General features: G+C 35.9%; 7 protein-coding genes across 17 annotated transcripts in view; 2 read left to right on the forward strand and 5 right to left on the reverse strand.

The window, feature by feature from the left end:
* LOC135162983 (uncharacterized) overlaps positions 1-8,050 on the forward strand; it is a 31,915-nt gene extending 23,865 nt beyond the window's left edge. For all 3 annotated transcript variants that reach the window (XM_064122018.1, XM_064122020.1, XM_064122019.1), the window contains 8 exons: positions 1,602-3,382; positions 3,729-3,943; positions 5,089-5,725; positions 5,827-5,934; positions 6,006-6,158; positions 6,337-6,453; positions 6,537-6,638; positions 6,784-8,050. In XM_064122018.1, coding sequence (XP_063978088.1) covers positions 1,602-3,382; positions 3,729-3,943; positions 5,089-5,725; positions 5,827-5,934; positions 6,006-6,158; positions 6,337-6,453; positions 6,537-6,638; positions 6,784-6,912 — 3,242 coding nt within the window. In that variant the 3' untranslated portion in view covers positions 6,913-8,050. The remainder of the gene's footprint in view (positions 1-1,601; positions 3,383-3,728; positions 3,944-5,088; positions 5,726-5,826; positions 5,935-6,005; positions 6,159-6,336; positions 6,454-6,536; positions 6,639-6,783) is intronic.
* Mttfb1 (Mitochondrial Transcription Factor B1) lies at positions 8,016-9,426 on the reverse strand. Its single transcript, XM_064122021.1, has 2 exons — positions 8,491-9,426; positions 8,016-8,333 (listed from the first exon to the last, which is right to left on the reverse strand). The coding sequence occupies exons 1-2, from the start codon at positions 9,276-9,278 to the stop codon at positions 8,033-8,035; spliced, it is 1,089 nt and encodes a 362-aa protein (XP_063978091.1). The 5' UTR covers positions 9,279-9,426; the 3' UTR covers positions 8,016-8,032.
* On the reverse strand, positions 9,337-10,133 carry Ccdc56 (Coiled-coil domain containing 56). 2 transcript variants are annotated; one of them, XM_064122029.1, is made up of 2 exons: positions 9,906-10,133; positions 9,337-9,680 (listed from the first exon to the last, which is right to left on the reverse strand). In XM_064122029.1, exons 1-2 carry the CDS (start codon positions 10,021-10,023, stop codon positions 9,403-9,405), a joined length of 396 nt encoding a protein of 131 aa, XP_063978099.1. In that variant the 5' UTR covers positions 10,024-10,133; the 3' UTR covers positions 9,337-9,402. The 2 variants fall into 2 exon arrangements, with proteins under 2 accessions (XP_063978099.1, XP_063978100.1); XM_064122030.1 differs by having other exon boundaries at positions 9,942-10,128.
* A 374-nt stretch (positions 10,134-10,507) lies between these two features.
* On the forward strand, positions 10,508-12,978 carry LOC135162986 (NPC intracellular cholesterol transporter 2 homolog a-like). The gene is made up of 4 exons (XM_064122028.1): positions 10,508-11,024; positions 11,930-12,043; positions 12,468-12,649; positions 12,768-12,978. Exons 1-4 carry the CDS (start codon positions 10,952-10,954, stop codon positions 12,849-12,851), a joined length of 453 nt encoding a protein of 150 aa, XP_063978098.1. The 5' UTR covers positions 10,508-10,951; the 3' UTR covers positions 12,852-12,978.
* On the reverse strand, positions 12,966-16,023 carry LOC135162985 (serine/threonine/tyrosine-interacting protein-like). Of its 4 annotated transcripts, XM_064122024.1 has the most exons (6): positions 15,916-16,023; positions 15,697-15,739; positions 15,351-15,455; positions 14,926-15,077; positions 14,660-14,848; positions 12,966-14,295 (listed from the first exon to the last, which is right to left on the reverse strand). In XM_064122024.1, exons 1-6 carry the CDS (start codon positions 15,999-16,001, stop codon positions 14,088-14,090), a joined length of 783 nt encoding a protein of 260 aa, XP_063978094.1. In that variant the 5' UTR covers positions 16,002-16,023; the 3' UTR covers positions 12,966-14,087. The 4 variants fall into 4 exon arrangements, with proteins under 4 accessions (XP_063978094.1, XP_063978095.1, XP_063978093.1 ...); XM_064122025.1 differs by lacking the exon at positions 15,697-15,739 and having other exon boundaries at positions 15,916-16,022; XM_064122023.1 differs by having other exon boundaries at positions 15,697-16,002.
* Positions 16,024-16,542: 519 nt separating this feature from the next.
* Nacalpha (Nascent polypeptide associated complex protein alpha subunit) lies at positions 16,543-18,954 on the reverse strand. Its single transcript, XM_064120423.1, has 5 exons — positions 18,851-18,954; positions 17,477-17,855; positions 17,296-17,391; positions 17,055-17,213; positions 16,543-16,848 (listed from the first exon to the last, which is right to left on the reverse strand). The coding sequence occupies exons 2-5, from the start codon at positions 17,846-17,848 to the stop codon at positions 16,834-16,836; spliced, it is 642 nt and encodes a 213-aa protein (XP_063976493.1). The 5' UTR covers positions 17,849-17,855; positions 18,851-18,954; the 3' UTR covers positions 16,543-16,833.
* Positions 18,955-19,821: 867 nt separating this feature from the next.
* Fife (fife) overlaps positions 19,822-26,672 on the reverse strand; it is a 54,310-nt gene continuing 47,459 nt past the window's right edge. For 2 of the 5 annotated variants that reach the window (XM_064120895.1, XM_064120893.1), the window contains exons 21-23: positions 26,362-26,444; positions 26,170-26,277; positions 20,058-26,023 (exon numbers count right to left, since the gene is read on the reverse strand). In XM_064120895.1, coding sequence (XP_063976965.1) covers positions 25,722-26,023; positions 26,170-26,277; positions 26,362-26,444 — 493 coding nt within the window. In that variant the 3' untranslated portion in view covers positions 20,058-25,721. Of the gene's footprint in view, positions 26,024-26,169; positions 26,278-26,361; positions 26,445-26,672 lie in introns of all 5 variants that reach the window. The other 3 variants (XM_064120898.1, XM_064120896.1, XM_064120894.1) reach the window with 3 other exon arrangements.

Here is a 26,672-nt window from a genome sequence, read left to right on the forward strand (position 1 = left end):
CAGCAGGTGGCACTTCCTATTAATTTATTATTCAATTGATTATCTCAAAACCGTGTTCTACATCGAATTAATAATTTCACCTCTCAATTCTAAAATAATTTCCTTCTAAAATATTTCCTCTATAATCAAATTCCAGTTTTTATTTATCTAAAAATCCCATAGAAATACAATACAAATACAAATGAACTACACTTTGCCCTCCTTTCTCCTAATTTCGTATAAAAACGCAAAAACTAGAGCTGGGGTAAAATTATGTTACCAGGTGCAATCAAACTAATTTTCACCTTCAAAAATTTATATAAGAGAGTGAGAATTCGAGTGAATGTTTAGCAACAATGGCAAAAACATTAGCTTTACGCAATATCCAGTTTTTCCCCCGGCAAAATGCCAGCGGGAAGCTTATTTAAGAGTTCCTTAAGAATTAAGAATAAAAAACAGGTGAATTTTCACGTTAGATAAATTGCCACAGTGTGTAATACATGCTAGCCGTGGGGGGATTATTTCGTGCACTTTCACCGGTTTTATCGGTACTCACCAACCTCGACGAAAACAACGAAATTAATGAAAAAAAAAAAAAAAAAAAAACCTGAAATAGCGGAAAAAAGTAGCTCGAGAAACCGATCGCTTCAGCGATAATCCGATCTCTTCTCATTTCAGTCTTTAGTCAAACTGGTGGTGTACGCCGTTAGCAAAATGCATGGGGAGTCCCGTTGCCCGGAAATCTCGGGGGAAATTAATGCTTCGCTGGAGATATGGCTGAAGCGTGGGCCCGAACGATTATCTACCCCGTTAAGATTTTGTTTTTCGTTTTTCCACAGTCTAAAACCTTTTGGAAAAAGGAACGTTGGCTCTTCTGGATTTTTCGCTGTTGATAAAGAATTTTGGAGAGGTGAAGCTGATGAATGTTGAGACATTTCGTAATTTCGCGGTTTATGCCGGTAAATACACTGGGGTAATTACCGTTTCGTGAAGTTAGGGAAATAGAATTTCAGCTCGGAAAGCTCGCAGATTTATGACTTTAGTGATAAGCTGATCCTTCGATTATTCCATCCATAATACTTCATTACGTCATCCGAACACCTATTTTGAATTGCACAATCATAAGTTGGTCGAATTTATTTCCAGAGTGATGAAACAAAGTGATTGTGGTCAATGACATAACGAAAATTCCGATTAATGGGATCTAACCCAAATCAGGAAAATAAGTAAAACATCTTCAGCTACATAATAATACTCGTGTACTTTGAAATATTTCATGACCCTAGTTCCACTGACTTGTGCGAATAATCCCGAATATAATAGTAAACACAACTCCGTCTGTTACAACATGGAAATTCGAGCTGCGTTAATTCAATGTAAACTCCCGCCCCGACTTCATCCGCCACCGTGGTCACTGTGGTTTCCTCTTCCGTATCCCTGAATCTCGAAGCGTGAGAGAAATCGCATAGCACCCGGCCAGTGCCCACTGCTATGCCTATTTTCTATTCCTCTAAAGAGCAATGACAAAAGGCTCGAAGCATTTAAGAAGAAGTTGAAATATCATTGACTAGTGTCTCAGCAATCCCTGAATAATTAACAATTATAAACCCCCGGTGTTTCAGATATAAATCGAAAGTCCGTTCTCACTCGTAGCCAGAGTGATCGTGCAGTAGCTTCCAAACCAGAACTGTCGGTGGCCAACATCCAGTATTTGGATACAATGCGATTGAGTCTCCGTCGAGCTAAGGATTCCCAATCGCCCCCAGAGCCTCCGGCCCAGCCCTCTACACCCCCTGCTCAATCCCCGCAAGACCAACTCTCAAACTCCCCGGTGAAGCTGCCAGAGCTGATCGAGAAGGACGCAGAGCCGCCCCCGGAGGCCGCTCCACCTCCAATACTCTCCGAAGAACATTTTCGAAGAATGCGTCCAACCACCTGGTCCCCACCTCCAGGAAAACCGAAACATCAGGCCCGCGAGCGTGTGAGTGATCCGGGCCCCTTCGACCATGCAATCGTCATCTGTCCACCCCCAAAAATAATGTCAGAGCCGTCAGACGTTCAGTGCACCAACTGGAAGTCCCCCAACACCTCCTCAGAGGCCCCGACCTCCTCTCGAATTGAGATAATCGCCCCCGGGCCGTCAGAAAATATCTGCAAGATAACGGTGAACCCCAAGTCCTCTCCCTTGGTCCACCGACTTCAGGTGGGCGGTAGCGAATTCCCCAAAGGCTCCGGACGTACCTCCATTCTCATTAATGGGGACCAACCTACCGAAACTGAGCCCAGTAAAGACGACAACAAAGTGACAATCAGCGTTGGAGGAGAGGACAGTGTCTGCAATCCAACAGTCATATCAGTCAATTCCGAGAGCTCTCCAATGATTCAGAACTCTATCGAGAATAGAACTTTGGTTATTCTGGATAACTACAAAGCGAACATTGTTCTTGAATCGCCTATGGAGGGAAAATCAAAAGCCGAAGAGGGAAATCAGGAGGAAATCTCGGCAAGTAGTGAGGGAAGAAGTAAAAAAGGTGATCGACTGCCTCGGCAGGAGAAGGCGAATGATGTGAGTCAGGATATATCGAGGCATAAGTGGCCAAGCTTATCGAAGGAGTCTTTGATATCAAAGTTGCTGGAGGACTCGTTGAGAAAGGCCCGTGAGAATGGAGAGATTCTCGATGAGAGCAGTGGCGAAGCCATTCTCCGGATTTTAAAGCAAAGTCTACTCAAGTCCAAGGATTATGAAAGTTCGGAGTCGACCCTGGAAGCTGATAATTCCTATTCAAGATCACCCAGCAGAAATTCGGATGTTGATTTCATATCGACGAATCTCTTCCTCGAGGAGAACCCTTACGAGGTAATTAAGGAGCCAATTTATGAGGAGATTCCGGACGAGCCTCCACCACTGCCGCTCAGTCCTCCACCTACCGAGGACTACATCAAAGACCAGCTTTATTTTCCGGATGAGTATAAGGAGGTTTATTATAAAAAAGTCAATGCTGGCAAGTATCTCGGCTCCTATCTGTCTGATGATCTATTCAAGAAAAATCTCGAGGATGGTGAGGGGGATGGCGACGCTGATGGGGATATTTACCTCTCCAAGAGTCCGGAAGAATTCTTTAAGAAGGTGGCGACGGCAGCCGATGGAAATTTATCGAAAAAATTTGAATTACTTAATTTTTTGATGGACGCAAAGGAAACGACAGTGCCCATCGAGGAGGATGAGCTCGAGGAGGACGATGAAGAGGATGTGGAGGACACTGAGGGCGATCTTGAGGCACTTTATGAACAGAAGGAGACCAGCATGGGTGACTTGAGCTCGAAAAGCTCACAGATTTCTAACGTCAGCGACAGCAGCGAAGAGTGCAATATTATTCTTACCAGTTCTCCTGAGGCTTCGAAGGTAATTAGGCAGTCTTATCAGAATACAATATTTTCAGAAACTCATTAATATAATCATTAAATTGCGCATTCAAAGCTACCCTTCTCAATAAGTTTTTAATAAAGTTAAAATATTTTTTTATCACTATAATACTATAAATGACAAAAACGCGATAGTTTTAATATCAATCCTAGAGGAAATGTACTATTGATGTACATCAAACAATGAGAATTTGCGGAATATAGGATGAAAAGAATATAAAAATGCTGTAATTCATCTAATTATACGCATTCTTCGCGAAGAAGCCCATTAAAAAAATTTTCTCTACGAACCATAAAAATATTTTCATTTTTATATTATCATTCAGACACGGACAGTGGATATCGAGAGAACAGACAGTGGCGTAGGCTCGGAGAGCAGTCAAGCGAGCAGTAGTCGAGGTATAGGTAGACGATGGAGAGCAGGAAATGCCACCTCCTCAGGACCATCGAGTCTTCTCAGTGGAATACCACAGGTCATATCCGGCGATGCGAAACTATGTGAAGACTGTGAACAGCGTTTAGAGCCACTAATAACCGACAGGTATAATAGTTCATAATTATTTCCAGTAAATCAATCAAGTTTCAATAAAACTGACCAATTAGTTCTGAAATATTATCGTTAAATCGTTGAAAAGATGGGAGAACTCGACAATAATCACTTTGATGGAGATGGACAGTGAAATGAAAAATCATTGTCTGCAACATTTAACGGCCTCTTAATCGAGCAAATCGCTATCAGTTCACTTTTCTGGTTTACTTTCACATCGGTCGAAAGGCTTGATTTTAAAGATATACAAATGTATCTAATAATTTTACAATGTCGCATACTTTTTTCGAATTTTTTACGGAGGCTGAAAAATAGTTAAGAAAAACGAATACTCGGTATTTTATTAAAAAAATTGAAGTTTTCGAAAATCTTAGAAATGCCTGTCGTCACGGTGATCGGAGGATTTCTTCATGATCAATTCATAGAATCTTATGAAATTGGGACCGAACCTAGACCTCAATTGACGTTCTCGATTAAGTCGAACAAGAATTCAACGCATTTACTGGTTTTTGACACATTCGTTTTCTCTTTTAGAAAATGGACAATATTCCAACCATGTAAAAGGGTTACAAGGTCTCTTCAGGGGGAGATCAGAATACTGCACTTTATTACTTGAGCAATAATTAAAATTTTTAATTCCCTAATTGAATACAATATTTAGGATGAAAATTATTTGCATTTACTATTCTACTCTGCTGAAACGTGAGCGATTGAGTGCGCTTTAGTGAAGCTTTCGCTAGCAGGGAAAAACCCCACGAAAATATTGTAGTGGGAGATGTCACCTAAAATAGAATGAGCAGACGGGTGAAAGTATTAACAAAATGAAACGTAAACGTGATACTTTTGCCAGAGATATTGCAATCACATGTCAAAGTCTTTTAAAATGCAGGAACAAGTGGTGCTCCTTTTAAATATGAAATCATTAAAAGCAAAATAGTAATCGGGTCACATACATCAGTTTAGCATTTATTATCGGCTTTAATACATGGTGGGGTGATACTTGAACAGGTTGAGAAAGTCGGTAAATCCCTCCCCGCCCCATAAAAGATCAACTCTCGTTAATTGATAACGACATTAATTTACGAAGCTAAATGATGGAAATTAAATGTTTTAATATCACTTACATTAAATTATTACAGTGGAGTTGTTTATGCGCCATTTGTCTGTCGAAAGTGCTCGAAAAAGCGCGCGGAAAGAAAGGAAATAATAACGGAAATTGTTGAGACTGAACAGAAATATGGGCGGGACTTGAGAATTATTCTCGAGGAATTTCATCGGCCCATGCTACGCGCCGGACTATTGACACCCGAACAATTATCAGCGATATTTCTAAATGTCGAGGAGTTGCTGGAGCACAATCTTGTCCTGGCTGAAAAACTAAGGGAAGCGGTGGAGATGAGCCAAATGGCGGGAGATGAAGATCTTATTGGTGTAGATGTAGGAAAATTTTTCCTCGAGTCGGAACGCATGCTCCACGCTTTCGAGAGTTACTGCACAAGACAGGGTGGTGCTAGCCTCCTTCTCCAGAATCTCGAGAAGGAGAAGGAACTGCTCAGAATATTTCTCAAAGTCTCTCAGATGGAGAACACTGTCTTGCGGAGAATGAATTTAAATTCATTTCTCATGGTGCCAGTGCAGAGGGTCACCAAGTATCCACTACTGCTCGCTCGTCTCCTTAAGGCCACACCCATTGGAAGAGGGGATGTGCAGGAGGCGAGGAAGAGGCTACAACAGGCTCAGGCCAATATTGAATTACATTTAGAGCATATGAATGCCGTAAGTGCGCAAAGTCCCACTGGATTTCATCTACATCAAAATATTTCATCACCATTATTATCAATTGATTTTAAATCATTGAATATTAAATATTTATTTAGGAAGCCAAAGATGTTACTTCAACAAAGCTTTGGCGGCGAATTTCAATAATTCAAAATGGTAGGAGATCGAACGGAGAGCAAGATATGGTGAACATAAAATTGAGAAAAGTGAGAACAATAAATTTTTTCGCCGTTTTATCTGTTCATTGGAGATCATTAATAATAATTTGCTGGTTTAGATGGCTGTAGAAGTACTAGAATGGGCACACGAAGAGGCAAGATTCGTCCTGGAGGGACGGCTTCTCGTTGCTCAGCCGACAGACAATAATTGGAAGAGAGGAAGGACTGTTAAACTTGCACCTGTCACTGCCATGCTTGTCACCAACGGGAAGGTGAAACTTTCTCCAGCTTTTAACATTTAATAATATTTTCTTGTTATATATTTCATTGTAACTTGATACTGATTGATTTTTAAGTAAAAAATATATTTATAGTTTTTAATTGAAAGTTATTCGCCGGTACTTTTTACAGTGAGATCTGACGGATTGAGATATTTTTATTTTCTTTCAGTCGAATACTGATTTCCTAGCTACCAACGACGACTCCCTATTCCCGAGACAAATTGGGATCAAGGAGGCGACATTACTATTGGTTAAAGAAAAAATTGGACGGTACTCTCTTCTCCGAGTACGTTTCTAATATTCTCGACAGTTGAACAAATTTTTTTTTTGCATTTCTTGTTTAATTGTAATCAATTTTTGATTGTACAGGAGCCACTGTACCTTGATAAATGTATCGTATGCTGTGAAACGGATCTCGAAGATTTCTTTGAAATCCAAGAATTGTCTTCGAAGGAGACATTCATCTTTAAAGTAAGTGAAATTTTAGTCAATTATTTTTGTGGTGGAAAATCTATTGTTTATAAATGATTTACAAATGCAGATGTAAAATTTAAATCATTGTAATTATATAACTATTAAAAAGAATAAAAGTATTGAAAATTCAAAAATATTTCAGGCAGAAGATGGCGATCGAACAAAAAGATGGTGCAAGACCCTTCAAGCCCACGCACAGTCTCTGGGGGCTTGGCGAAGACGGCGTGGGGCTCTCCCCAATATAATGATATGCGGTGTCGCCAGAAGTTGAGACAGATCCTTTCTCCGGGGTTTGCTAACCAAATAAACTTTTCTCCACCATAGCAGCCTCAGACAAATCAAAGAGTCAACGAGATTTACAAAAAAAAATCACGGAACTATGAACTCGAAACTTTAAAGAAATATAGCTTTCATTATAGTGCGTTGCAGAAAGTTAAATTTCCTACGTAACTGTAAACGAATACCGAAAGATCATGCAGTGGTCTAATCAAATAGTCCTCCTATTGTCCACTTGCTAAGTAACAGTTATCGACGCATTTCATGATGAATAATACGTACTTAATATATTACTCTAGGACTAGAGCTTATTTAAAATTTGAATAATCATACAGAATACTTGGAAATACTTTAAAAAAAAATTGTGTAGCTGTGATATCGACCGGTCTTATTGGATTTTATTTTCAATGTAGCTTCAATCAAATTGATTAATCAACTTGCAAACTCGACCTTTGTCTTCAAAGGACAAATGTCAGAGGTGGGGTTCGTTAAAAATCGAAATAAATTTTTTTTCATCAAGGAGACTGAGCTTTTCAATTCCCTGACTGATGGAGTGAAATCTACAAATCTGTAAAAGCGAAAATGGAGTGCAAGAATTAATTATTAATTCGTTGATATCATTACGACTCTTTTTTCATTTTTTAATTCTCCGATCCGTATCTTTGAAGATTCGCTCTCCACTTAAGTCTGCAAAGTAAGCATTGACGGTAAAAACATAAAATAAACTTTTGAAATGTCATAAATTGCCCCCTCTCTTTGTGCCACAATATTATCCACCTAGAGATTTTTCTGCTTCCCAATAAATTTGTACATTTCTATTGTTTATTTCTAATAATAAATTTTTCAATTTACAAGAAAATGTACGCCGTATTTAGTGGCTCATTGCAATGATTCCATAAAATTTCATATCTATAAGTTTTATTGAAATTTATCGGGAGATCATTGTCTCTCATCCCATTGTACGATAATTTGTTGTTTTTAAATGTTAAGCCACCACTGTATATATTCATATTTGCACTGAATTATCATTATTCCTGGTCGATCGTATTCTGCAGGTTTTGCAACTCTGCAATATTGAAATAAAATGTGAGACAATCATAACGCAGTTGGACTGTTTATTTATTCATGAAAATTTCGTAAGATTGCGGAAGAGAGTCAACTCCATCTGAGGAAGAGATGTCGTCTAAGTCCTCAACGCTGACCTCTTTAGTATGGGATTTGGGAAGAACCCTCCGGGAATCTCGGTAGTGATAGCCTTGTATTTCTGGGTGCTTCTCCAGGAGATATTTGTAGGCTGAAGCTAGTCTGTGCATATCTTCAACTGTTAGTTCAATCGGCCTCGTTGTGGGGTCCAGGTCGGAGAGCTTAAACATCATCAGACCTAGGTCGTTTTGATATTCGTACGGAAATAATGTTCTGAAAAATGAGGAGAAGATTCGTTTTTGTATTTCACAGAAGTTTCACTCGGATGAATGGTTTTTCAGTCTTTGAGTCTAAAATTTTTTCAAAATCAAAAATGTTATAGAATTAGGGTAATGATCAATATATTTGATCACTCTAGAAAGAAACTCACTTAACACACGCCAAGGAATACTTTTGTCTGAAGGAGAACAAGTGCCTGGTCACCTTCTCAAAGAACTTGAATTCATGGTCAGTTTTGGGCTCCTCCAATGGATCGAACGTCACGACCCCCACATCGACATCTGGCTCCGGGATAAAAGCCCTGCCAGGTATAACGAACCTCAGTGTCGGTTTAGTCCAGGCCTGAGCCATCACCGACAAACGACACCTCTGTTCTCCACCTGGTGGAGCAACCAGCCTCTCCGCAACTTCCTTTTGGAAAGTCAGCAACATCCTGACCCTTCCCATTGCCCAAGCCCCCCGCCTCTCTGCAATGTCGCGTAGCCATTGAATAATGAGTGGAGTAGAAACATTGAAAGGGAGATTTCCAATTATGTGTATCTTTGGGTTTTTGTCATTCCACTCGCGTTTGCACTCCTCGGAGAAGACCTCATTGAAGTTGAATCTCATAATGTCATCGTAGAAAACATCCATTTTACCATTTATAGTGGAAAATGCCTCAGTTAACATCTCCAACGTTGGTTGGAATCTCTTATCCTTCTCAACTAATAGAATTTTTTCCGGTGTTTTTTTCATGATAGATCTGGTTATTCCACCAGGCCCAGGACCTACCTCCACTACCTGCCAACCCTGAAGATTACCTGCCTGTCGTACTATCTTATTCGTTAGTCTCTCGTCCATCAAAAAATTTTGCGCCAATTGTTTCTTGGCTTTGAGTCTGTACAATTTTGTAATGTCTCTCACTGACGGCAGTGGAGGTAACCTCAAACTCACTGCCATTATTCACTCAAGTTGCTAACCCTTACAGAATTCTTTAAAATACAATAAATGGGAAAAATAAAGCAAATGAAGTAGTTTTAATTACAGAATCAATAATCGCCTTTCTAAGTCAAATCAATGCCACCTAATCCTCGTCTGAAATAGTTTCCGGCAATTCAAAATCATCAAAGTAATTCTCCTGCTTAACAGCGTGAATTGTGTAGCTGTAAATGGAAAAAACAGCTGCGGTGAGGGCTAGGCCAATGATTGCACTTCTTTTTCTCTCGAGTTTTAGCTTTTGAACTCTTTCCAGGTTTTGTTTCTCTATTAGTTTCATCCAATGAAGATCTGAGGTTGACAGTTTCGATGCGTCTTTCACCAGGTCTACTTTCGGCATACTTTCATCGCCCATGACTTGAAGATCTGTAAAGATTAAGTTGATGAATAAATTTTTCCTTTCAGAAAACTATCCAATGGCTGAAAAGTGAACAAAACAGGGGTATAATATTACAAATAATTTATACAAAATATTTTTTATAATTTCTTTTTCGTTAGGGACCAATAACTATCTGTCAATCTAAGCTAATGGGTTTTGATTTAGATTTAAAAAATGATTTTCTGCAAGTCAATCAGGTATAATCAAATGACCTTTATTATACCCAGTCCCCTTGTATTCCACATCACCTTGAACAGATCCAACAACATGATTCTTAAAGCGCAATTTTACCCTACGAATTGATTCACTCAAAAACCCGTGATTCATCATTTTATTAATAATCAAAAGTTAATGCAGTTATTGCGATGTATGATGAAAATGGAGCAGATTTAGGTTAGAATCTCGAGATTTGCCGGTTCAAGTGGACATCACATGATTCATTACATGTAAGTCTACGCAATCACAAAATAAAATACGATCAACTTCTCTAGTCGTTTTGTTTTGCAAATCAATACCTACCTGGAGTTTTAAGAAAACAAAATATCAACAATCACTAATAAAGAGACACTGCCATTCCTCGTTTGTACAGTGCCGTAGTAGACCGCTACAGTCATGCGTAGAAAATATTATTTTAATAGTGCCCCTGATGTTGGCTGAGTTTCGCTTGTAGTACACAGAGGGCACTACTTGTATAGGATTTTTTAATTATTTATTTTTAAAAAAAGGAGAGACATTTTAAGCTCAGTACAAACGCTAGACTTAGTGTATTTGGCAAAAAGAAATCACCTGGCTGCTGTCTACATGGGGTTCTCTGTTTCTTAACAGTTTTGGACTTTCACCTTTTGACGTATCATGATTGTTATTCTGCAGTTGTACTTGTAATGATTGAATTTAAGTTTTATGTGCGTTTCTAATATAAATTAGACCAATTGGACAGATTTTAAAATACATTTTTCAAATCATAAATTTTTCCGGCTGAATAACTGAGAGTGATATTTCTCAAATATCTCTCTTGAACCACGAAACAAAATCATTTTTCTCAATTCCTCTTAGCCCGTTAATATTAATGAGAAACAATAGCATTGATCACGACACGTCTGTCATTCTCTAACACTCTCACAGCAACGTTTGCACGTATAGAGATAATACATTATTAGGTACTGACGGTTTATATGTCGACTCGTATTTCGACTACTGGTAACTTGACAAGCTAACCAGCCAGGCAATTCAAACCAGCATCAGACACCAAGGAGGCAAGATGTCTCGAATTATTTGTGCTTTCGTTGTGTGCTTGTCGACGCTAGTCAGTGCTGCTAAGTTCAGGGATTGCGGTAAATCATGAAATATTTCATATTGTTCTTTTTATATTATTATTCAAATAACTTCCAAATGTTCTGCTTGAAATTCCAATTTTATTCCATAGGCTAAATAAATGCAATTGTTTTTTAAGAATGCATTATTCGCGCTCGAATGTCTTTCTACTTTTCAATTTTACACAATTGTTATCAGCTGCAATTAACTATCATACGAGGGGAGCGACAAGAGATTAATTACAATGAATATAGCAGAAAAATAATGTCATCTGTAGAGCAAATTTTTTCCTCATGAAGACATGATCATAAGTGTTCAATTTTTTTTTGTATTCGGTTTTTATGCACGTTTATCAGAACAACTGGTCCATTCCCTACGCCTTATTTGCGTTGCGTAGGCAGCTAAAGCCAGAAAACATTCAATGATTCTACGAATTATCTTTTTCGGTATATGCATCACGCGCGCGTGTTCAAATTTAAATTATATTTCATGAATCTTTTGACGGAATTGAGGAGCTTTCTCTTAATATCCTAATATGAATGACCGCGGAACACGAACGTCAGAGGAAATCAATTCATTTCATTTGCGATTTAATGTATTCAATAAAATACTTGAATAGAAATTTCCGTGGGATTCTTTATTGTAGAAAAAAAGTGATTCTCCACACAACTTATAATATCTCTTTATCCATTGAAGACTTTTCCGTTGGTCTCCCACGCGATGATTCACCTCATAAAAAGACATCTAAATCGACATGACATATTCCTAGAACAATTACGGTTGAGTAACGGATGAACAATAATTATCTTGTTTTCCTTTGTTTGATAGCCGACAACATAAGAAAAGAGTTCAGCTCAATTGGGTATTGTTTAGGGGACAAACATAATTGGACATTCGACTGAGCCCCTTGTAATTGATGTTTCAGGGTCCGCAGTGGGAAAGTACACGTCTGTTACTATCAGTAACTGTGGAGCCAGTGATAGCGAGTGTATTCTCACCAGAGGATCTAATGCAACCATTGAAATATCATTCAACACCGGTAAAGATAGATTATACCTTGAGTGAATTGTCATTAATTTCTCCATTAGAGATAGAATTTTTCATCATACTGTGCAAAAACATAACTTTTTGCACACGTTTTGCGTGCCCAAAAATTATAAAATTAATTGTTTAAACGCCTATTGAAAATACTGCGCATTTAGGTTTCACTAGAAACCCATAATACATTGATATCCTACAGCAAAAAGCAATATATTTTGCTTCTCATGTACAATTTTTTTTTTCAATAATTTCTATGCATTTTTTATAACTTGATTTTTTCAATGATTGATTAAAAAAATATCACATGGGAGAACTTATAATTTTGTTTTACACGATTCACGAGTCGCGTAGCTCTTAAGATCTGTAAACATTGAGGTCAGGTACTCACCAATTAGGAAATAAGGTCAATCACAATGTTACAGACGAGTCCGCCGATGCTGTTACAGCAGTTGTCCATGGAATTGTAGCTAGTGTTCCCATGCCATATCCAATATCCCATCCTGATGCTTGTGCTAATCCGGACACTGGGATAACATGTCCTTTGAAGAAGGGTGGATCATACTCATACAGAAAAACTTTTCCCGTTTTAGCTCAATATCCTAAGGTAACTTTTAAATAGAGTTAATAAGCAAATATATAATTCAACTAAACAAAAAAAATATATTTCAGTAAATGAGATGAGGCAGTAGTTCCCTCGTTATTTAAAAAATATTTTTTTGCAGGTGAGGGTTCAAGTCAAATGGGAATTGCAAAATGAAAAGATGCAGGATATTATATGCATCTTGATTCCAGCAAAAATTCAGTAAATAATCAAGAACTGAATTTTTCAATGCGTCGACAGCAATAGACTGAACGTATCCCACTACTTTTTGCTTGTACTAATTGTTGCTAATCACACAAAGATAAATAGAAATTTCAGGTTGACTTTGAAAATACTCAGCTCACTTTATTCTCCGAACTTCCTTAGCACTTTATAAATTAACAAACAGTAGTAAAAAATGAGAACATGAATTCAATGTTCGTTTAGACATAAGTTAAGTGCATCACTTTTATGGGCGAGTGTCTCGCTGATATTTTTTTATATATCGATAAGTAATTTGAACAACACTGTGGCAATTATCAATGATCTATTTCATCCTTGTTATTACTGTCATTTTTATAGTCTCTTTCATTCAATTTTTTTGGGATAAATACACTAATACGACATTATAATTAATGAGCATTTATGCAGAATGAAGAAATCAGTAAATTTCAGTTTACAAGGGACTCACGATTAACTGTTTTTGCTCGTGAGTAATACTTCTTAAGCATGAAATCAATTAATTCATTCGAAATTCAGATACTATGAGATCTGTATGAGAACGAAAGCAGAAAATAGAAAGCACAGAAATATGTTTATTCAATAGAAAAACAACGAATAATATTCTTCATATTTAGTTAGATTTCTACCTTTTCGTTGGTTCTTTACCCATACGAAATATTTCCTCACGTTGATAATACTTGCATTGCAGTATTGGAGTGGCGAAATTTTATTACTGAGTGGTAAAGTCGTTACATATAATAATTGCGTTTTGCTGAAGCTCCTTTTTTTATTCCTCAGGATTTAAATATCGATAGGGGATTTTTATACGACATTGTACTTCATTTGAAATCCAATAGTATTGTTTACAAAGTTCGTTACATCTTTGCATTAAATTCATTCTCACTTGAAAAAAAAAATCTTTGAATTCCAAGAAAAGTTAATAATCAAAAATGAATAAAATAAAAATCAATTGCCTCGTGAGACAATCTTGAGTATGAAATTATTTCCATAATGAGGGATATCAATGGCAAAATTTATCGGTGAAATGAAAAGTATTTTTAAAATTTTTTCCTAAATCCAAAAGATATCCTCATACACTCGAATTATTTCACCACGTCACTACGAATTTCTCCTGCGACGGAACTGATAATGGTTTTAGATTTGTTCCACGACTCGAAGGATTTATGTAGTTTCAAGGTGGTGTTTTTGGTAACTTTGGAATACCTGAAAATCTCCATCATCAACTATCCATAGCATCCGGCCTGTCACCTAACCGTTCATTGTCCATTTGATGAATAGATCTCTTTGTGCATTGTCTACTTATAGTCTGGTTGTTACTTGTGGTCCTTTGGGCCTGATAGATCGGTTCGTACTCCTTCAGCTGTGTCATGAAACCCTCGTTTGGATTTATGCAAAACCTTCTTTGTTGAACTAGTGCGTATGCCCGCCTGGAATTAATATCCTTGTGTTTGGTGGCAATATTTTAATGAAATTTAATTCTCTGAGTAGTAGAATAATAATTGTGTATTTCATTGAGATTATTTTTTGAATTACTTTTTAAAAATTCAATATTATGTTTTTTGGAGGCTTTTTCTTGCTACCCTAGCGATGTGACAAATATATTATATAATTATTTATTACATTTTTCATATTGAACAGAAAAACAACGAAAATTAATATTTGCTTCACTTATTATTAATTTAGGTAGGAAATTTTGCACAAAAAACCCGCCCGAAAGTTATCCGATTCTGACTCACTGAGCAATTCTGCGCGGTCTTTTTGACAACATTTTTCCTAATCCTCATTACTCACGTGTGTGAAAGTCCATACATCTGCATTACGTATGCAAGAACTAGAGCTGCTGATCTGGAGATTCCAGCGTTACCGTGAACTAAAACGTGTCCTTGGGAATTTAATCCCTCGTCTATGAATTTCTTGACGGTGGGAAAGTGCTGGATTATGTTTTCCGTTGCCACGTCCGCAATATTCAATACTAAATATCTGATCGGAGTAATACATGCCATGATAGAAAACTCGTGTTCATTTAGTTAATAGACAAATATTAGTTTAACATTTACTTGAATTGGTCAGGAAAATTCGGCTTTATAAAATGTGCCTCAATGTCCTGTCTGACACATATTATGTGGGTGATTCCTAACTCTCGCAGTTCGAGGAGCTTTGAACGACTTGCTGAACTGTAGGGACCAAGGTATAGCCCAGGGATTACCTCCTGTCGGGATTATTCATTCATTTATAGATAGGATTGAAATTAGTGAAAAAAAATTAACAGAAAAATCTTGCGAATTCATTAGAAGATTATGTTGTCATTTTTTAAAGGAAACTTTTAGGTATTAGAAATTGTGAGTCCTTAGAAATATTTAATATAGTCCTGAGAGAAAACACTGTAACAAAATAGTAATGTAAAATATTTTGTCTTCCGAACCACCAACACGACATGGCTTCCAATGCAAATGTCATTTAATTAAAACTAATAACGAATCACCTGCATACTCCTCCTCATAGTGTAGGTCCACTCCTTAGGTGACGCCAAGGCTGAGATCCTCGGGAGTTCTTCGGATGAATCCTCATCCTGAATCATGGGTCTTCCCTGAAAAAAAAAATTCATCTCGCCATGAAAATTAATTTATTGAGGGATGAGAAAATTTAAACAAATATGGTGATCTGAATTAAAATGTTTATTAATTCCTTGTCATTGATAAAAACATTGGTAACTCCGCCAAATATGGACTGGCGATATAGAAAACAATAATAGCTCACTATGCTAACCTCAAAATGTATCACTAACGCGTTAACAAAAACAAATTAATCATAGCTTTGTTGATACTTACATTTTCCTGGTGCATCAAGTTGTTGTCTAGGGACACCATCATACTTAATTTAAACGTTACGATATCAAATGAGTGTGACAATCTTTTCGCAGAGAAGATTATTCCAAACAAACGCCAGTTGTTTTTTCCCATCAATTAATTTATCAATAGATTTTCAAAGAAGGAATGCTTTCGGAGAAACTAGAAAACTCACTTTTCCTTCATTCAGTATTTACTCACCAATGCTCTTTGTATTCAATGACTATCCAACGGAGATTATTTGGGAATTGTAAATATTTAGTAATCAGTCCTACTTGCGTTTGCATTTCTTAATGTCGGGAAATTGGCGGGAACTTTCAATTCTAGACGTGAATACATAGTCCAGCGAGAGCTCAATTTATCTTGTTGAATTGTCATGTTGAGCATAATTACGATAATCATATAATTTTTTTTACTGAATTCAAAACGTCAATAGATGAATAATGTAATGTAAAATAATTTTATTTTTCAGTTTTTATTGAAATTATGGCTTAGAAACGTAATTTAATCAATAATACAGGAAAACAAACAAGGATCAATTTCATGATAAATCTAAAAATCTACAAAGAACATGAGGCTTTAAAAATTCAATTTTTCTAGAGCCCAATGAAGATGGAATAATTATTGACATGTTCCTTTTGATTACTTCAGTGCTCTTGATCATTGCAACTCCTCGCAATTGTGAACGTATTTATCACTAACGATATATAAAAATTCCATAGTGGCAAAATTTTAATTTAAACAATGAAAATTAATATGAAGCAGAAGATAAAGAATATGAAGTTTTCAGATAAATTTAAAGCGTATAAAAAAATATTTATAAAAACCTTCATGATAGCTTGTTTATTCATGTATATACATGCAGGTGTTTGACATTGATGATGTGATTGACACACCAATAGCACTCATCAATCCTCACAAATTTTCATCCAACACTTGCATACAGATTCGTATATCAATTTTTAAAGTTAGCCGTCGAAGTATTCCTTCATAAATGAAATTACAAATGGAAAGAACAAAGCAAAACGATGACTGATTCCAAAATGATAATTTATTGATATTGTGACTCGCAGCAGTTGAAAAAAAAAACTGCTGTGCCTTAACTCCTAGTCTGTTTCATCACATCGTTAATTCCTGAAACAAATGAATGAATGAAAACATTAGTTCAGTTCAAGCTGTGGTTAATTTCTCTCATCAATTGATTATGAGGGATTTTCAGCCTGCCAAGATTATCACCAGTTCTGTCATCTGACTGTGAAATTATAAGCGAAACCTTCACGTGTTTCATCAGTAAATCCCTATAATCACGATAGACAATATTTGAGAAGCGATTTAATTACCATAATGGCGTTAACGATATCGTTCTGATTATTTTTAAGGGCCTTGATGGCTTTCCCTCGGGAAACATTCGCCTGCGTCATCACAAGGTCAACATCCTTTTCTTCCACACCAGTTTCGTCAATTTCCTCCTCGGACTCCTCTTGAATTGGTGCAACAATCTGTTGAAGGGATAAAATATTATTCCACAAAAATGAATTAACTCGGTGAATCGCCTCCCATTAATTCATCAAAAATAATTACCGTTGTGCTACCACCAGCCTCGGCTGTTGACAATGTTGGTGGCTCCTTGAACTTCTCAGCAGCTGCCACTTGCGCCTGCTGACTAAGATCTTCGATCTAAGGAATCGGAAACATTAAAAAATTAAAAATCGCTGTATCATCGAGAAAAAACAATACACATGGAAATGATCGGATTATTCACCTTAGCCTCTCCAAAGATGATGTAAGTATCGGATGCGGGATTTTTCAGAACATCTGGCTTATTGATGACGAAAAGAATGTTTTTTGATTTACGAATAGTCACCCTGTTGACACCCTGGACCAACTTGAGTCCTAGTTTGCTCATGAGTTTTCTGGCTTTCTTCTCACTTCTGCTCTGTTTTGCCTTGGAAATTACATCAATTGGTAGTCCGACATTTGTACCAGAGAAGCCAACTCCACCGGCGGATGTGGGATCCTCGAGCTCAGGAATTGAGTCATCAGAGTCGGAATCTGTGCCTGATCCTGCTGCCTCAATCTCCACTTTTGACGGCTCGGAGCTTGCCGCTTTGTCAAGTTCTGTGAGTTCTGGCATTTTGTAGCTAAAAAAAAAGTTTCCTCAAGTTCAAGTTCAGCTGCAAAATTGGCGAAAACGGATGGAGACTCACTTCTACAATTTATGCAGTTAAGAAGAAATTTGTACTATATTCATATGGGTAAAAATGTTCATAAGTAATTCTGGGGCCTTTCAGTCTGCCAAGGTATTCAACAATTAATTTCTGACTGTGAAATAATAAGCGAAACCTTCACGTGTTACATCATAGGCCCCTTTATCATCATGACCAATTATTTTCGAAAAAATTTTATTATGATATTCTGATGAATTGAAAACGATAAAAATTTAATCGAGAAATTAATGATTTTAAGAAAATTTCTGTTAATTGATCTGATTTTTCAAATGTATTCTTAAAAGTTGCTTCAAAAAAAAATCTGAAAGATTTAGACTGTCATAAAAAATATTGTTTATAGAAATGCTCTAGTTTCTAAGAACCATCTACTGACATATTCCTATAAAACCAATAATTTTTCAACTATCAACACAATATATTCAATGAAAACGGTAATCAACCTCATTTAATCACGTAATTACGAAAATAGTTCGTGCACAGAGACATATAGAAACGGGTGACTATAATTTATTGCCTAATATGGGCAGCCGGGTGAGCCATTTTTTTGGATCAAAGTTCTCTGGAACGAATGGCGCCCAAAGATGCACTTAATCCCCTCTGGAGCATAACCAAACGTTTTACAAATTAATCCCCCGGCGAAGTGTGAATACATTAAAAAACGAACACGAATGCCTTTTGAATTTAAAACGTGGAATTCTACGTGAAATTATCCTCAAAATAAGCGTAATTAATTTTTGTACAACGAACAGCAGAGAACGACATGTTTAAGTTTTTGCTGTTGATCAGTGATAATAGACACAGTCACGACTGAATATTTTTTCCAAATTGTTAGGCAATACCTCGCGATAATTATTTGTGCACTTTGAATGCGTAATTGCGCCTGATGTTCGTGATATATTTGGATTTACCTTGGGTGTGATACGGTGACGATCGTTGGTGTCTTCACGAGAGATGTAAACTAAGGCCAGTTCACATGACCGGGAGAACATGTTGCATGGAACTTTAGGCACTATTTTCATGCGTTTACGAATACTTTCTGAGTATTCGTGGTTTTTGGAACGCATGGATTATTGGCGCCAAAATTCAAACGAGAGAACCATTGGGTGAGAATGAAAGATTGATTTTTTCAGCAAATAAGTCCTACATAATTGATTAACTTTATAAATGTGTATGTGTTTCAATATAAAGGGCTGAAATGACATTAATCAAGTAATTATCCATTTGAAAATTGGTGCTCAACCTTGCTTCTTCTGATCTAATCCATTTGCAAGGGCATAGACAGCTAGCGCCAGTAGTTTGTAAGTGGCCGTAACGCTCCCTCCAATTTCCCGCCATCCAGTCGTCGTGAAGCTTTGAAGTCCTGTTCTCGTTTACAATGGTAGCTTGTACACAAATTCTTGAAAAAAGTTGTTTTCTGCGTGTTTCGAGTTCATATGACGAGTTTCTTGTGCATAGAAGAGTTGGAGGAGGGAGAAAGTTCCATCGCATTATTTGTTTATTTTGTTGGTGTTTCTGGAACGAAACCGACACTGTGCAATACTGACGAATGCACTTCAGTTGTTCATGAACTCTTTAGTACTGTCCTATGATATTTGAAAAAAAAAAACAAAAACGGTCAATTCAGTGGAGATTGTGTGCCTACTCAGTGGTTGAGAAGTGATATATTGGTGTTGTGGTCAACATTGTTGGCAGTTGTCATTAGTCTGATAAAAAAATCTAGGAAACAGTTTTATAAAATTATCATTGGATTATTATTATTATTATTTAGTATCCTCCAATAGCATTTTGTCTCTCTCTCATCTGTGGTGAATTTCTTATGCTCAACGTTTTGCTGCCAATGGATGTATTAGCTGAAGATGCAAAGTGATGGTAAGAATCAAATGGAGATCACAAAATTTAGCGATAGAGTGACAATAATAATTAAATTGAGGCTTCCACCGCCGTAGCAATGAACGTTAGCATCAGGCATGCTTAGAACGTTAGTTAAGGTAAATTTGCTAATAATCCTTAACGTACTTTTTTTTCCTACCGGACGAAATTATGAAAAGTTTTTCTCTTTTATAGGGAATTCTTAAAAATAAAAAAAAAAATATTCATCATCCGCACATACAAAAAAAAACACGTCCTGTTCATTCGGTTGAATTTTTATTTCATTAGTCCTCTTCGTTAGTCAATTTTACATATCTCTTTTCATTTAATACAGATCGACAAAATCAAATATTTAGTTTAAAAACTAAAGAAAACCCTTTACCGTCTCATATTCACGGTTTTAGACAACTTTTTTAAAATTTAATATTGTTAACTACAAATATCAGTCATTCGCAAATCCTTTTGTGAATTCACCTGGCAGATCTTTCGCAATGATGGAACATCGTCCGTACATATAATCTTGTCTACATTATGTAGTCTGTATTTACATACAACTTCACTCGACAGTATGCCTCATTGAGATGGATTTCAACGAGTCATGCTCGCATTTTTTCTTTATGAAAAACAATGAGTAGCGACAATATTAGCACTCATTGTTATATGACATCCCCATTCACATAATTCTCGGTCTTCATCAAACGATATTCCTTGCCGAATGAAATCGGAAGGTCTGATATAATCTTACATTAGTTGGGATTTTGTAACTTTAATCGAATAGTTAGCAAATATAAAGTGATCTGCAACATTGACGAATGTATAAGTAGTTCTTAGCATATTTTCACAATAGAAAATTGTTGTTCATCCCACCGGAAATTCATAGAAAAATTATATTCTCCAATTAGCCTTTTACTTTCTGATATGAAATAATATTTATATTACCGTGAAATTGAATCATAATCTTCAATTCATATGGAGATTGTGGTGTGAAGGTTGGTTAAAAAGTTAAGTTTTCATCGATTGAGATTTATAGTGAGAAGTTGAATTTTTCACAACTGGTGATTGGTTATATCGATTTTAGTTGAAATTACTGAGATTATTACGTATCATGTAGGAAATCCTGTATATAACCACACTTATTTAATTGTGAATTCTCGTATGATTCGAGTGAAAATTTTTCATTTAGATATTTTTTTTATCAGTTTTCCGAACATTTTTTAACTTCAATATCAGGGATGTAAAAAATGTTGTGACATCGATTAATTTCCATGACACCACACGCAATACGTAAAATAAATCCATGTTCTCTTTCTCCAATATTCTTCGACAATCGAGTAGAATAAATGATCGTGCTCCCTATTTTGCGATAACCCTTTCCTTTCGTGTGATAGCAGCCAAATATTTATAATTGAAAATTTTTTCCTCTCGTTGATTAGGTGAAATTACATATCAGAGTATTTCCTTTTTATTTTTAAAATCTAATTCTGACATGTGCGACAGACAACACTCAACATATAGGACTTCACATTAATTGTCAGTTTTTCAAAATCACCTTCTGCGGTGATTGTACTAAGTTGTATGGCCTATCTATAAGTTTTTAAGGGCATTATTTTTCCCCCAAGTTCTTGACAAACTTTCTTCATTTCTCTATTATGAATTAATTGATCTCATTATGTTGAAAACAATAATTATGATCTATGAAGAGATTTATAATTTATACTGGTACACTGAATGTGTAATTAATCAATTGATGCCACATTCTTTCGGTTTAATTTCATTGCCAGTTTCATGTATGGGTCCCGGTTTATTATTGAAATGCTTCTGAGCACATTTTTCACTCCAATCATCTCGACATTGCATTTACTCTCCAGTAATGAGTTTTTCGGGTAGAGTATGGATTTTTTTTCTTACACATTTTCATCTCATCAAGATTGTCAAACACCTAGAACGAGTACGACATAGATATGTGAGGGAAGAGGCCGTTGCTTTGATTTTATTTTCTTACTTGTAATTCTCAATGTACTGTTAAACACGGATAACTGAGAAAAACTAGAGATAAATGATCTATGTTATACTGAAGTATTTCAGTCATAAGATTGATTTTTTCATAGATACATGACATATGGAAAATCTTTGAAAGCGAACAAGATAGTTCTATTAAAATTACAACATAATTAATTGAAATTTCCAAAGTTTTTTTCCATAACTATTGTTAATGGAGCCAATTTTTATTTCTTCTGTTCCTGAAATTATAGTTTCTATTGCATTTTTAATGTCAATAGAATTTCTCAGTTTTAATTCTTTTTTCAATTGGTAATTTTTCTTAATTAATCTGAAATTTAACTATGGGTGAATATTTTTGATGTCATTATTAGGCGACCGATAATCCCGACTTCCTCATGCTTTGATGATCTTTAAAGCCTTGAGCCTATTTCGGGTTGAATAATCACCCATAGTTGATTCCATTATATACATATTATACATAAATCTACATATATGCCTCTACGGAATATTCATGAATGTGAATCTACACATACCGTTGTATAATGCACTCGCACCTATCAGTTATACCTAGTTTATAGGTAATATAAGATTTAGGCTAATAGATTCGATTGTCAAAGATACATGGTAAATTCAATATATATTGATTAATTGATACAGATTGAAAAAACGAATTAATCGCAGATACAGTTGAATAGATCACGCTTTGCGCAGTCAACTAGGCCATTTTAATAGTTCTTTGATTTTTCGTAGAAAACATTTATCTAGGTAAGCGTTTAGTTTCTGGGAAATTTCGGAGTTATAATTTCCAAATTAGTCATTCAATGCCACTTAGGACCCCGTAATTGCTGTAATTGATGTAGTTTCCCTCACAACCATTTGGTGATTCGGGATTTATTTTTTTGTAATTCTTTCGTCTATGAGAGTATTACCATTTTACAGATTCTTCACTAAAAATTATTGTATGGGCAACTTGTCAGACGCACATTCCAGGACAATTGATCACATGGAAAAATATTTATAATTCAGCAGACCTTCCATTCGTGAACAGCCACTTTTTCTGCACTCATGTCAAAATATTCTCCGTTCATAAATATAGAGAATACTTATGAATAGTATCTGGCTTTAAATTTCTATTGTAATGATAAAAAGTGAATATTTTTTTCATTCGCTTTCATTGTGAAGGTCAATTTTACACGTGATGAATTGTCTATATAACAGGTTGTGCTCAGTTGTCTCGGAATAAAATTGAATAATGATCAACTGAGAGAGCAAATTCTTTACATGAGGGTAGACGGACTGGTTACACCAAACCCCATTTGTTACTACAATGGTTCTTATACATTCTTTACTGGCATTCATATAAGATGTTTATAATCACAGTTGGGTTACGCCTGAATTTTTAGAAAAAAATTTCCTTCTCACCCCATTTATATTCATAAACGTCCTACAGTTTTTGCCATTCAGCAGAAAACTACGCGATCATCTCCGTGAATAATGTAGTATATTTAGATAAATTAGATGAAGTATAAGTCACTTGGATATTAGATGAGTTATTGATCATTTCTAAATGAAATTTGAGAAAATCGAAAAAAAATCATGTATGATTCTACCGTGATAAAAATGGAATAAAAATTTGACGTTAATATTATCATTCTCTATGGTAGGAGGTAGTCAGCAGGGTGGGTGTAACCATATCCTAGTCGATCTCCTCGAAGAAAATTAATAAAGTTAATAATATCACCAGAATACGCCAGATTTATGCTTCACCTCTCGTCACTAGAATAATATTCCAATGAATATTTTTCTTTTCTCATCACATGTGATACGTATGTTTATGTTCCTTGATTTTCCAAGACCCCAGATTCCATATTCGATGCTAAAATCTAAATATAAGGTATAAAAATTTGGGAATGAAGGAATTATCACTCGAATGGAACCATTTTTTAGTGATTGCACTCATTATATCAGGATTGTCAGTGTGGAAAACAGTTTCCCCATCTTTTCGCACATCGTTCATCATCTAGGCCGTTGTGTGGGTTTTCATTGTTTTTTCTCTTCAAGAAGAATCGTCTTGTTATCATTTCGTCTTGTGATACTTTAATCTATCATTTAGTAAGAGCTAGTAATTCTAAAACATCGCTATCTCCATTATCCTCATTCTCATTTGATAACCCCCAATATTATTTATAAAGCCCATCACCTACATTCACTGGACATGAATATAAATATTGATTGATTGATTCTGTAATTTTGGTTATCTAATCATAAAACTCCTTGAATTAGAGAGGGAGAGGACGAGAGAGATTAAATTACTGCAATATAATGCTAATTTTGAGTGGCATTTTTTGCTATTTTATGTCCACGAATCGTCAAACCCAAGTTGATCAGCAGTATCGTCTCATTGTCTTCTCATTGGATGAGATGAGGGCAAAAATTTATCAAATTCTTTACTCAATATTCTCATTAAAATCTCTCAACATTCAATTCTTGCTGTTAAACTCTGAATATATATCTCTATTCTTTTAGAATAATATTAATTTATTTTCGACCATAGAGCATATTTGCATTTGTCATCTGCCAGAAAAATAGTTCAATCTATTTTCTTATCATTAACTGGATAAATACGTCCCATTAATTATATTTTTTTAAATCATCCGTTCTTTCATTATTTTGTACGACTATACGGATTAACGCCAAATCCTTTCCTATTTTCGGCATTCCGAAAAGGGTCTTGATGAGGGAAACAAATTTAATTCTCTCTTCCATTGCGACTCGACCAGCGAGTCCTTCTGAGACACACTGACGGATTTTTGAAGTTAGATATTTGTGGTGAGAATGTGGTGGGTCTTCAACTACTATTGCGTATCGCTAAAGGACATTTAGGCCGTATATTTGAGTTTAATGATTTTTCGTTTTTTTTTCAACATTTACTATAATTTTTAAACTCAACTTCCACTTCGACAACGCTTTCGTTCATGAGTTGTTACTTTCGTACTCGGTGATTCATTGATAGTTTTTTTCAGTTGAATGAATATTGGGGCATTTTGCAGAATTCATAGGTTGCTTGTGGATGCATTGGCGAGATTATCGAAAATACACCTCATTGCCGTGCAGATATTTTCTTAATTGATTAGAGACTCGATCGAACCCTTACCCGGATCGACCAAATTACGATTTTTATTGAGATATCGATCGACTCTCCTGGGTTTTTTCATTTTTGTTTTTTCCTGAACTATTTTTTGGACATTTACTTCTCAGTGCGCGTACTATTCTTTTAAAATACTCTCATTTGGGAAAAATGAACCCCTCTACTGGTGCACTCGCAACGTGGCTCAGAAATTGTTTCTATTTTACTTGCTTTTCAAAACATAGGAAATAAAATTGCCAAAATACAATAAATAAAAATATTTAGGAATCTGAAAGGATATTGTTTACTTAATTATTGATAACGTGTAAATAATTCACGTTTTTTGGCTGCCGTATCAATGAGCGATTATCAATATAAAATTAATATTTGTCATATCGGGAATTATACTTGAACTTGAAGGGAAATGAGTAGTGCTGATGCTGATGATCAATTGTGTGGGGCTTTCACCGTTTGAAATCTTTCCATTTCCATTCCATTCATACACAGACGAAACTCGAAGATTGATTGTCATTATGGATTGCTTAGAGTCTCCTCCCTGATAATGGTAACGTTCAATAGAAAACGTTTGTATTTTGACGTAATAAAAAATGAATGAAAAATCAGTAAAACGAGCAAATAGATGTTGACAATAGAGCCACGTACTTTTCAGCGTAAATTTATCAAGATATTATCTTGACAACGGACTCAGTCTCCTCCTTGAGTAGGAGACTCAGTCTGATATCGAGTTCACCAGCCTCTAGGGCCCATTTTTCCCTCAACCATCAGGGTGAATCAGCATTGTGATTACCTAAGGTATGTATTGGAAAGAGTGGATACCAACCAACTGACAATTCCGTCAGTGAGACGAGATTAAGATTAACTTCAGCACCACCCAGGCCCTGATTACTCTCAAAGCCTTGCTTTTTTTCCCAAAGCATCACTAGTAAATTTCTTCCGAGCGCATCGCAACTGCCGTATTTGAGGGTCTGCTTATATTGGGGATTTCGTGAACGACGCACCACTCGAGTTTTCCTTTTGTGTAGCCATCGCTCACCGTCTCGGAGATATGTTTTTACATAAGTATCTGAAAGCGGATTTCATTCTAAGAGAACAAATTTTATATACAGTATTGACTTTTAATTCATTGCAAATTGCTTTCCCATTAAATATTAGTTTGTCTTGTGAAAAATGGAGCGAAAAACATCATGAAAAAAAACCAAAATCATTTACCTGGTTCTTCCCGTTCACCTGGACATATGCCTCGCGCAGTTATTACCTCGACTTCAAGTATACCCTTACTGACAAATAGGGCAAGTTGTACCTCACCATTTCCCCCGCCTATACAAAATTTATCATCTCAGTAATATGGTTGAAGAAATATATTTCAAAATTCTTAATTAATTTAATTTTTATCACCCTCACCTCCCGGGAGTTTAACTCCTCTCGGTGCCACTTGTCCAGGACCTAATTTCGAATCTACCCCATTCTCATTTTTCACGGATTGACTGGAGAGTTCGATAATATCCCAGCATTGTCAATTTTTGTGAAATTAAAAATAAGTTGAATTTACAGTTTTTATTATTAGTTATACACAGGATGAGAAGTTATCTACAAAAATTTCAGATGAGGAGAAACGCATGGTAAAAAGTACAAAAGTATTTCACATAGCCCCATGAAAAAATTTACGTTTGGAAATATATGTTATCCATGTGGATATATGAATTGTTTTGTAA

The sequence above is a fragment of the Diachasmimorpha longicaudata genome, chromosome 5, assembly GCF_034640455.1.
Source record: "Diachasmimorpha longicaudata isolate KC_UGA_2023 chromosome 5, iyDiaLong2, whole genome shotgun sequence".
Classification (NCBI taxonomy): Eukaryota; Metazoa; Arthropoda; class Insecta; order Hymenoptera; family Braconidae; genus Diachasmimorpha; species Diachasmimorpha longicaudata.

What these genes read in the sequence shown, in the direction of transcription:
- Mttfb1 (XM_064122021.1), bottom strand. Translation starts at nt 9,278, where the DNA reads ATGGCAGTGAGTTTGAGGTTACCTCCACTGCCGTCAGTGAGAGACATT. An exon ending in TATTCCTTGGCGTGTGTTAA is followed by an intron (nt 8,334 to 8,490) that starts GTGAGTTTCTTT and finishes CTCATTTTTCAG; the next exon opens with AACATTATTTCCGTACGAAT.
- Ccdc56 (XM_064122029.1), bottom strand. Translation starts at nt 10,023, where the DNA reads ATGATGAATCACGGGTTTTTGAGTGAATCAATTCGTAGGGTAAAATTG. An exon ending in GGGGACTGGGTATAATAAAG is followed by an intron (nt 9,681 to 9,905) that starts GTCATTTGATTA and finishes TAATCTTTACAG; the next exon opens with ATCTTCAAGTCATGGGCGAT.
- LOC135162986 (XM_064122028.1), top strand. Translation starts at nt 10,952, where the DNA reads ATGTCTCGAATTATTTGTGCTTTCGTTGTGTGCTTGTCGACGCTAGTC. An exon ending in TGAAATATCATTCAACACCG is followed by an intron (nt 12,044 to 12,467) that starts GTAAAGATAGAT and finishes ACAATGTTACAG; the next exon opens with ACGAGTCCGCCGATGCTGTT. An exon ending in TTTTAGCTCAATATCCTAAG is followed by an intron (nt 12,650 to 12,767) that starts GTAACTTTTAAA and finishes ATTTTTTTGCAG; the next exon opens with GTGAGGGTTCAAGTCAAATG.
- LOC135162985 (XM_064122023.1), bottom strand. Translation starts at nt 15,828, where the DNA reads ATGGGAAAAAACAACTGGCGTTTGTTTGGAATAATCTTCTCTGCGAAA. An exon ending in CTATGAGGAGGAGTATGCAG is followed by an intron (nt 15,078 to 15,350) that starts GTGATTCGTTAT and finishes TAATCCCGACAG; the next exon opens with GAGGTAATCCCTGGGCTATA. An exon ending in AATTTTCCTGACCAATTCAA is followed by an intron (nt 14,849 to 14,925) that starts GTAAATGTTAAA and finishes TACTCCGATCAG; the next exon opens with ATATTTAGTATTGAATATTG.
- Nacalpha (XM_064120423.1), bottom strand. Translation starts at nt 17,848, where the DNA reads ATGCCAGAACTCACAGAACTTGACAAAGCGGCAAGCTCCGAGCCGTCA. An exon ending in TCATCTTTGGAGAGGCTAAG is followed by an intron (nt 17,392 to 17,476) that starts GTGAATAATCCG and finishes CCGATTCCTTAG; the next exon opens with ATCGAAGATCTTAGTCAGCA. An exon ending in AGGCTGGTGGTAGCACAACG is followed by an intron (nt 17,214 to 17,295) that starts GTAATTATTTTT and finishes TCCCTTCAACAG; the next exon opens with ATTGTTGCACCAATTCAAGA.